This window comes from Lynx rufus, unplaced genomic scaffold (assembly GCF_022079265.1).
Source record: "Lynx rufus isolate CCGP_SWC_20201006 ecotype Redwood Valley unplaced genomic scaffold, mLynRuf1.p SCAF_4, whole genome shotgun sequence".
In the NCBI taxonomy this organism is placed as follows: Eukaryota; Metazoa; Chordata; class Mammalia; order Carnivora; family Felidae; genus Lynx; species Lynx rufus.
In genome coordinates, this window is record NW_025814856.1 from 21,780,660 (window position 1) to 21,790,991 (window position 10,332).

The 10,332-nt window shown below is 42.4% G+C and overlaps 1 protein-coding gene across 1 annotated transcript; it reads right to left on the reverse strand.

The window, feature by feature from the left end:
• Positions 1 to 13: 13 nt before the first annotated feature.
• On the reverse strand, positions 14 to 6,187 carry SELENOK (selenoprotein K). The gene is made up of 4 exons (XM_047096788.1): positions 6,080 to 6,187; positions 2,483 to 2,573; positions 673 to 756; positions 14 to 104 (listed from the first exon to the last, which is right to left on the reverse strand). The coding sequence occupies exons 1-4, from the start codon at positions 6,096 to 6,098 to the stop codon at positions 14 to 16; spliced, it is 285 nt and encodes a 94-aa protein (XP_046952744.1). The 5' UTR covers positions 6,099 to 6,187.
• Positions 6,188 to 10,332: the final 4,145 nt, after the last annotated feature.

Sequence of the window (10,332 nt, forward strand, 5' to 3'; positions counted from 1 at the left end):
TTCAGATTTCACGTTACCTTCCTCATCCACCAGCCATTGGAGGAGGACTAGGGCCACGCAGATGATTAATTCGACCCATTCTTCTGGGAGGGTTTCCTGGTGGCCTAAAAGAAAAATTTCTACTGTTTAGTAGACATCAAGTGGTTCTTTTCAAACACTCAAACAGACCCTCTTCTCTATTTAAAATAGGAATTACCAACTAGGTCAGGAGTTGAGAAAATTCAAACCCCTACAGGGACCAGACACTTAATGCACATGAGGAAGTGGGTCAAGCAAGGACTGCGATGGCCTGAACAGTGTCTCCTGTAAATAAATGCCCAACTGAAACTCCGCTCCATGGAAGTGCTGCTTGATCTTCTCTGGTGTTTCTTAGCAGTGGAAATCCAGATTCTACAGTGAAAATCTCTAGATTTAATGTTGGTCATCAGTTTCAGCCTCTAATTTAGACTTTGCCCAGAGGATATTTGATATACATTTTAGCTTTATCAAATTGACTCTGGTTATGAAATCAGAAGCAACTTGATTTAATTTACGGTAATGCATTAATCTTGTGAAATAGAATTTAAACCTTTTATTTCCATGAGCCAAACTATATCTATCTATCCATAATATCTAATTTAATTAAAATTACAGACTGGTAAAAATATCTATTATCAACTTAGAAAGCTCTACCCTCTTCCATCATCATATCTGGAATCAGAGGAGTTTCCGTAGCCTCTTCTCTTTTTCACATCTTGCTGAAGCAGAGTCTTGAAACTGAAACAAGGGGAAGAGAACAACAGAAATACCGCTTTCAACATAAAATGTATTTCCATGGTTTCAATTATATCTGTGAGAAGATAACTAAAACCAACTTAGTTCCAACCCCACATTTTTCAAAGCCACCTGGACAGCACCATCTAGCACGAGCATATGTCTGCATTTGTGCCATGTTCCGGGCAAAAGCTACCATTCCTGTCCTTCATATGTGCTAATAACTCTCCTTGACGGAGTCTAGGAGTGACTCTGAAACGAGAGCCATGCCCAGCTTCCTCCCTCCACTCTACGTCAGCTGTCAAGTCCCAGAGTCTGTTTTCACAGCATTGCACATTCATTTCCCCTGCACTTCTCCAGCCAACAGCCTACTTGATGGTACCTTGCTAAGGGAGGAGCCCAAGGTAGTATGCTAGAGACACAGGGCTTCTGGGAATCCATTTGGATGGAATTTTATTGGTAGAGGGAGACGAATTTAAGGTAAAACAATGTTTTTTTTTTTTTAAGTTGGTTTATTTATTTGCTTCCTTATTGATTGATTGATTGATTGATTCATTCATTCATTCATTTAGAGAGACCATGAGCAGGGGAAGGGCAGAGAGGAAGGCGAAAGAATCTCAAGCAACCTCTGTGCTGTTAGCATAGAGCCCAGTGCAGGGCTCGAAATCACGAACCATGAGGTCATGACCTGAGCCGAAACCAAGAGACAGCCACTTAAGGGGCGGAGCCACCCAGGAGCCCCTAAACCAATACTTTAAATAAACAACAGAGAGTAGGCGAAGCTTGTAAGAGACTTTAGTGAAGTTTTGCAGTAGGCAAATTAAGGACCCTCTGTCCCATTGTATTTTTCTATGGAACCATCTCTTCCATTTTTTCTTTAACCCCTTTAAACTTATGCTACATGCAGCCATCAGATTATTTTTCTACACCACAGCTACAATCCAATTAAGTGTAAAGATCGCAGTCTGCTATTCAAACTTCTTTGCCGTCTTTCCTGTGTTTTTTCCACCTTCCACAATCACATCCAACCCAATACCCATTGTAATATGAATTAGAGTCAATAAAGGAAGGGGCGATCTCTCATATCTCTGCATCCCTGCAGTTCTCTGCTATGTGACATTCAAACGTATATTCAAACTTAGCATGAGTAAGACTTGTTGGTAATTGATGAATAATTTTTACAAAACAGCATGGGAAAGACCAGAAAAATGCATTTAACTAAGAATTGCTTGGACTTATAGTAAAGTTTAAGTTTTTGTCTCCTGTATTGATTTTAACAATTGAAAAAACAACTTTACTCCTTGGGATATTTTTTTATCAAGATCTAATTCCCCTTGTTTGTTTATTGTACAATATGGAATAAAAGCTGCACACATCCATTACAGCTGGAATAGTAGAGAGAAAGTGAGGCACTGTCATTTGGCATTAGAATACAGAGGCCTGGCTCCAGAACTGCGGACTGAAATCGTTACCACTAAGGCTAAGACACAGTCAAGCTTTACTAACTCCACTATCAGATTCATACTCGTAAGATGTTTGGGGGCAGCTTCATCACCAAAGAAGTCTTCATTTCCCTTAGAAGAGCTAATGATAATAATAAAAAATTTACAATTAAAAACTGCTTCAGGAAAGCTCAGCTTGTTTAAGATACTCCACATAATGTATCCAATGTATTTCTGTTAACTGAAATATCAGGGCTATTAAGAACATTATTAATTATTACACTTACAACAAAACCACGAACTCGGCTATTCCCCAAAAGAAATCTGTTATCAAAGATAATCTCCATGGGGACTGACTCCGGCTGTCCAACACTTGTCCTACAGACAAGAATAAAGAAACTTCAGTTAGTGCTACAAATCCCTGACACAAGATATATTACAATTAATCACTTAGGAAACATGAGACTCAGTTTTCGACTTGTTCACTGTTCAGATGGTCAGCACAAGGAAAGGTCTGTTCTATGTGCATCCTTCTAAGGAAGGGTTCAGGGAAGTAAAGCTCAATGATCTAGGTGTCATACTTTTAATACGTCCAATGCCTTCCTATGTTCTTAATTTTGGTGAGTGACACTTCAAGTATTTTTTCTCTTTTTCAATTGCGGTAAAATAGGCTTTAAAATTTTCCATTTTAACCATTTTTAAGTGTACAGCTCTATGGCATTAAGTACATTCACACTGTTGTACAACGTTCACCATCATGCATCTCCAGAACTTTTTTACCTTCCCCAACTGAAACTCTGTACCCATTCAACACTAACTCCCCTTTTCTCCCTTCTCCTAGTCCCTGGCAACCACCATTCTACTTTGTCTCTATGAATTTGACTGCTCTAGGAACCTCATTATGAGGAATCATACGGTATTCTGACTTTGGTGGTAGGCTTTGGTCTTCAAGTTTCATCCATGTTGTAAATGTGTCAAAATCTCCTTCTTTTTTAAGGCTGATTCATATCGCATCATATGTATGTACCACATTTCGCTCATGCGTGCGTACATCCTTGGGTTGCTTCCACCTACTGGCTGTTGTGACTATGCTAGCATGAATGAATACTGGTGCATGAATCTCTTTATTCAAGTATTTTGAAGAAACAAATGGAATGAATATAAAAAATGTTTACACTACTTCCATCTTCCTAAATGTGTTCAAAATATTTCTTTTCACCTGCAAAGTCTCTTTCCTGAATTAAAAAAAAAAATTATACACACTCTTACAATTGTTTAGAATCAGTTATGTTAAAATTTTCAGACATCAAAGAATTTGTGTGCTCTAAGTATGAAAGAGAATTTGCCTTGTTCATTAAAATAACCACATTTTTCTGTAACGGGATGCTGTTGATTCTAATTATAGACTCCAGTTTTATCTTAAGCACAAACAAACCTATTTTTCAAACCACTTTAAATAATGGAAGCTACAACATGAAAAGTTAGTTCTCTAAGGTTTTTAGCCTTGCAAATCAAGAGGTCAGAATATTTTGGGAGAAGAACTACCTGCCAACCTCTCCTCTCCATTTGCTCAAGGGCTTCCCCATACTCACTTTCACCCCCTCAATCAGGGTCTACAATTCCTCTTTCTTTGACAGTCTTTCAGGGATTCACTTGGACCTGAGCTCTCAAGGGAGCTATTGAGAAAAAAGGGATACACTTCAAGACAGAGCGTGGCTGCCTCTTACTAGCTCTGCTTCGTTGGCTGGTGGGACATTTTCCTTCTCTGAGAAGAAGTATTCCCAGGCTAGTAATATAGGATTATTGAAAAAGAAGTCATTTGACAGTAAGAAAAATGTTTTGCTGACTGTAAAGTGCTGATAAATTCAGTCCTTCTAAAAGAGATCTAACTAGAACACACCAATTCTCTTTGCGATTCTAAGGAACGCTTTGCAATGTTCTACCTCACGTTTGGTACTTTCTCTCCTAGTTTCTGAAGGCAGAAACCTCCCCTCCCAACATATGCAGAAGGAAATAACTTGCTTGGATGCAGCTGGCATTTCTCAACTATAAAAGTGAGATAAAAGAACTTAAAGGGAACTTTGTGTTATTTATGTGGATCCAATAGGACAATGCATACACAGAAAGACCCACTACAAAGAATTACTCAATAATGCATAAATAGAAGCTGCCAGCCTTACCCACAAAGGATATAACACAAAGTCTGCAAGTGCCCAAAATAAGATGAAACTTTAATGCTTTTGTTTAGTGTCCATAAACCTACTTGTTTCAAAGATTAAAAAAGAAAAAAAATTAAGTTTATTTATTTTAGAGGGGTGCCTGGGTGGCTCAGTCGGTTAAATGTCCGGCATCCGACTTGGGCTCAGGTCATGGTCTCCCGATTTGTGAGTTCGAGCCCCGCATCGGGCACTGTCTGACAGCTGGGAGCCTGGAGCCTGCTTCAGATTCTGTGTCTCCCTCTCTCTCTGCTCCTCTCCTGCTCTCACTCTGTCTCTCTCTCCTTCAAAAGTAAATAAACACTAAAGCTTATTTATTTTGAGGGAGGGAGAGAGAGAGAGAGAGAGAGAGAGAGAGAGAGAGAGAGAGAGAGAGAGAGAGGATCCCAAGCAGGTGCTGCGCTTGGGGGGGGGGGAGGCCTAGGGGGTGGGGGGGTTTTAACTCAGGAACTGTGAGATCATGCCCAGAGCCCAAATCAAGAGTGGGATGCTCAAAAGACTGAGCCATCCAGGTGCCCCTCAAAGATTTTTAATTGGGAGAAGAGGAGGCAGAGATTTTGAAGAGCAAAGAAATGCAAAGTGCACCCAGCCAGACTTCTCCCCATCACACCTTAATCATCTCTGAAGACGGATGATTCAAATAGAACAAGGACCTCCCTAGCTCCAGTGATCCTACTGGTTAAGATTGCACTAAGGCATTGATTCCACCTGAGTCAAACAGGTGGGCGGGCACTTTTGGCAGCGGTCTGACCCAGTGATCTTGTGTCCTTCCTTTCCAGACACTTTCTTCGTGGAGTCTCTGAATTAAGCCTCTTCTCTGATTCTCTACTCCAGGAACAGTTACCTTTGTTCCTACAGGGGGCGGGGCTTCTCCCTGTGCCCCTTGGAATTAGGGCAAAACAACTGCGTGTGTGACTAGCCACCTACTCCTGGCGGGTGGAGGCGGGGGGGGGGGGGAGCCTATCCAATTTTTAAGTTTATCTATTTATTTTGAGAAAGAGAGAGCAAGCAGGGGAGGTGCAGAGAGAGAGAGTCCTAAGCTGGCTCTGCGCTGTCAGCCTAGAGCTCGAGATGGGGCTCGATCTCTCAGTTCGTGAGCAGTGAGATGGAAATCAAGAATCGGACCTTAAACGACTGTGCCACCCAGGTGCCCCCTTATCCTATATATCTAGTTCTCTTTACAGGTTTTAGAGAAAGACCAGCTAGTAGATACCAGCAAGGACCCTGACGACAGTCGCCTCCCTTCGTCTGTGATGCTGAGCAACCTAGTGGACCTAGCTGCGCGTCAGTCCTCACCCCTAAACGGGACAATAAACTATGTGAATAGGGCTGCCACAGAGGCTGAATGGGTTGATCGGGAAGAGCGCTATCACTGCGCCCCAAACACAGGCACTGCGCAGACGGTGTCGACCCTGTTGTCATGCCTCGTTAAACACGCGAAAGCCCACGTTCGCGAGACCCACAGTCAGAAGCTGGGCGAGGGCGCCGGGCAGCCGGCACCGTCGTCACCACCGGGACCTCGGCCCCCGCCCGCGGGCTCAGGGACGCTCGGCTGGCACGGCGCAGGCCCGGGCGACTCCGGGAAAGCCGGGCCGGCGGGCGAGGATGGAAGAAACCCGGGTCGGCCCTCGCAGGCCAGCGGCCGCCCTCGCGGACCCTGCGACTCACCATTCGAGATGTAAACCATCTTTGCCCCTTGTTCCCCGCCTCCGTAGCGACTGAGGGGCTTGGCCCCTCTCGGCCCCGGTATCTCCCTCCGCGACCCGCCCTCGGACGTCACAGCCCACGGGTGCACACAACGGCGACGGAGGAAGGAGGTGGACGGAGCCCATTGGCTGCTGGAAGGGGGACGCGCATGACTGGCGGCTTTTTTTTTTTTTGCTTCGTCACGCCGGCAACTTCCGGTAGAGCGAGGGCTGCCGGTCAGGTAAGCGGAAATGATGTTTGGGATTTTAACCCGTAAACGCGCGCTTTCCTGTCTCCTTTTGGGTTTGAGCTCGCGGAGCTCGTTTGCCCCGCACGGTGAAGAAAAGCTATATTCTAGTTGCTTGATGGGCCCGTGGGTCCAGGTTCGGGAATGCGAAGCTGCTCTATGTGCGATGGCTTGAAGAAACTGCTGGCAGGAGTTCAGAATATTCCAGAAGTGTTGGTATTTGAGGGTGTGGAGGGAAGTGCCTTCGGGCTGAGGCGGTGATCAAACCGTAGGGAGCTCTATTGTCGTGTTTTCGGAATGCACAGACAGGCACCCTCTAGATGTATTCATTCTTTTTAAAACCAGTGTTTCTGCTCTTGGTTCGCCAGAAGTGAATGGAATTGTTAGCTCTTTTTAAGGCAACCGTGAAAAAAGAAATCGTGTAGCGCGAGACCTTTCTGTTCTTGTTTCTTATTGATGGCGACTGCACGCAAGCATTGTGAACGCGACAGATGTGTAAGAAGTTATTAGGTGGTCACTGATTAAATGTGGACCATGTACTATGTGCCTTGATGGTGGTTTTACTCTGCGCCGGCCAGTGGGCGACTTTCTGTTCCTTGAACGTGGCAATCGCATTCCTGTCTCAAGGACTTTGGTACTTCGCTGGCTTTCTAGATGGAGTCCTGATGGCTGTGCCGACCTTCCCCCCGCCCCGAGCCCGCAGTGCTGAAGCCATGTGTCATCTGGAAAAAGGTTATCATCTCATTTAAAATGAAGCAGAAAATTACATTTTGGAGAAAATCGTATCTTGCATTTAGTAGTTTGGGTTAAGATTATAAGTATGTTCTAATATTTAGAACAAATATTTAATGTTGAATTTTTTGGGAGCATCCCCCCCAAAGTGCATAACAGAACAAGACAACATCCTTTACTTATTTTGTGATTTTTGCAGCACAATCATGGATTATTTTTGCAAAAAATACTGGAAAGGGTCATTAATTGTACCAAGGACTTTTTTAACCCGCTATTATCATCTCACACCCTCTACTCTCCTTGCGCCTTACCTGAAATCCCAGCTTCCACCTTTGTCAGTCTTAAGCAGTTTTTCCACACTGCAGCAAGAATGATTTTGAAATGAAAATCCTTGGGGCGCCTGGGTGGCGCAGTCGGTTGAGCGTCCGACTTCAGCCAGGTCACGATCTCGCGGTCCGTGAGTTCGAGCCCCGCGTCGGGCTCTGGGCTGATGGCTCAGAGCCTGGAGCCTGTTTCCCATTCTGTGTCTCCCTCTCTCTCTGCCCCTCCCCCGTTCATGCTCTGTCTCTCTCTGTCCCAAAAGTAAATAAACGTTAAAAAAAAAAAAAAAATTAAAATGAAAATCCTCATTCCTAGTGATTTCCTATTGCTCTTAAAATGAAATCCAGTTCCTTTTCATGGTCCTCAGGCCCATCAGGACCTGTTCACTTGATTCTGTCTTTCAAACTGTTATCTTCTACAATCCCCACCGATGTTATCGCTACCAACATTGTACTTTTAGTTTCTTGAGCACCCCAAGTTCTCTTATGCCTCCAAGGCTCTGCACATGCTTTCCCTTCTACCTGGAGCGGTCTTCTGGTGCCTTGCACATCAGCTGCCTTTATCCCTTAGATCTCAGTTTGTATCACCACTTCTGAGTGCCTTTCCCTGGCCCCTCATCTCCATGATTGTTCATAGTGCTTAACACAATGCAAAATTATTTTATTACCTGAAAATTGATCTTTGTCTCTCTCAAGAAAACATAAGCTCTAAGGTCACGAGCCCTACCTGCCTTGTTCCCTTTCATCTCTTCAAGGTCTGTCGTAGTCCTTGGTGGATAGTAGGTACACAGATATTTGTTAGTTGGCTGGGGGGGGGGGGATATCTTTCTGAAAACTTCCCCAGTCACCAAAGGAGGAAGGGAACTAACATGGGGATCCCCTGAGTACCGGACTCTGCTGAGTTATCTCTTCCTTTCTCTTTTTCTGTCTTGGTCATTTCTAAATGAGATATAATGCAGTGATTTCCTAATGAACTATCTCTAGCCTGTCACTCCATTTCATGGTATACATAGCTGCCAGTTTAATCCAACCTAGCTTCTTTCCTGCTCACTACTTTCACTTTCTCCCCTCCCTACCACCTAACAAATAATACCCAGCCTCCCTGGTCTGGCACTGAGGGATTCCCTGATATATCTCACATTTATCTCCCTGACTTCTAATTCCCTGACAGACCCCTTGTTTTCCTGTCCTGTTGCTTCTACTCATCTGTTTCCTCTGAATGGAAATGTTTCCCACCTCTTAAAATCTATCCTTCAAAGCCAGGTATGTTGCTATCAAGTGAAATAATGAATGTGAAAGGACTTTGCAAATTGGAAAAAAGAGTGTAATTAGTAGCATGGTGGTTGGGGGACAAAGAAAACATTCCCTTTGTTTCCCTAACCTTCAGTGTCTAGAACTGCATGTTAACTACTAGCCACATGTGACTGTTGAGCAGTTGAAGTGTGGTTAGTTTGAATTGATACGTGCTCTGTGTACAAAATACACACTAGGTTACAAGGACTTAAAAAAACAAAAGGATGTGAAGTATCTCAATTTTTTATATTGATTACACATTGAAATTATAATATTTTGAATATTGGACTACATAAAATATTTTATTAAAAATACGTTTAACAGTTTCTTTTTACTTTTTTAATGTGACTGCCAGAAAATTTTAAATTATATACTTGGCTTATATTTATAGTTCATGTTACATTTCTGTTGGATACTGCTGGTCCAGAATGAAGACATTGGCCTGGCACAGAAAAGGCACTGAGTAAATATTTGTTGAATGGATGAATGAATGAATGGTCTTAATAATGACTAATATTTTAGTATATGTGCTGCCAACATCAGCACAATAGTGAATAGTGACATATAGTAAACTACACAGAGTTTACTATATGTCAGGCACTGTTCTAAACACTTTCTATTTCTTAGTTTATTTAATCCTTACAACAAAAAGAAAAATAGCTAACATTTATATAGCACTCACCCTGTGCCACGCAATATCCTAAGTGCTTTTCATGTATTAGTTCATTTAAACTTCAACCTTACTAAGTGGGTTCTACTATTATTCCCATTTATAGATGGGGAAACTGAGTCATAAATAGCTCAAATGACACAGCTAGTTATGAAGCAGAGCAGAGATTAAGACCAAGTCTGGCTCTATAGTTTGTGCTTTTGACTCCTGTACTATACTGCCTCTCCACACAATAACAGTTATTAAAACAGTAGTCCTCAGCATAGAATGGGAAGTGGTTTCTGAAGATTGTATCTCAGTTTTCTCAGTTGCAAAATAGCTTCCCCCAGTTTTTTCTTTTCTAGACATCCTGTGCATTAAATTCCCCTAAGCAGCAAAGTTAATTACCTTCCCGTCTCTACATCAATCCCTTGGCCAGAGGGATGGGCTATTCTGAAAGACAGCTACCTCGAGCTGGAGTCAATCTCACCTAAACCTCATGGTTTGAGAGCTGAAGAGGGGTAGTGTTTACCACAAGATAGTGAAGGGATATGGGTTACATCAAAACAATAATGTGCCCTCAATTCTGCCTTTAGGGAATGTGGAAAACACTTGGCATTTATATTCTTTATTAACCTTTTCTGTGTTTGTTCTTACAGTTACTGCCTTGTATTCTTTATTGCATTCGGGCTCAGAAATCTTAGCCCTTTAATTATCTCATTTTTTTGACTCATCATTAAAAGCAGATTTTTAATATTTTTAGACTTGTATTCTCTGGTACAAAAAGATTATTGCTTTCCAAGCCTTATCTCTAGATCCCTGAAAATGGAGTGAAGAAATAGAAATGTAAATTCTATTTCTATGTTTATAAGTCTTAACACCGATTTTTATATTTGGAAAAATTAGAAGTATAGATATGTACCCACTGATTTTAAGGAACATATGATTTATTATTTTTTTAAAGTTTATTTGAGAGAGAGAAAAAGAAAGCATG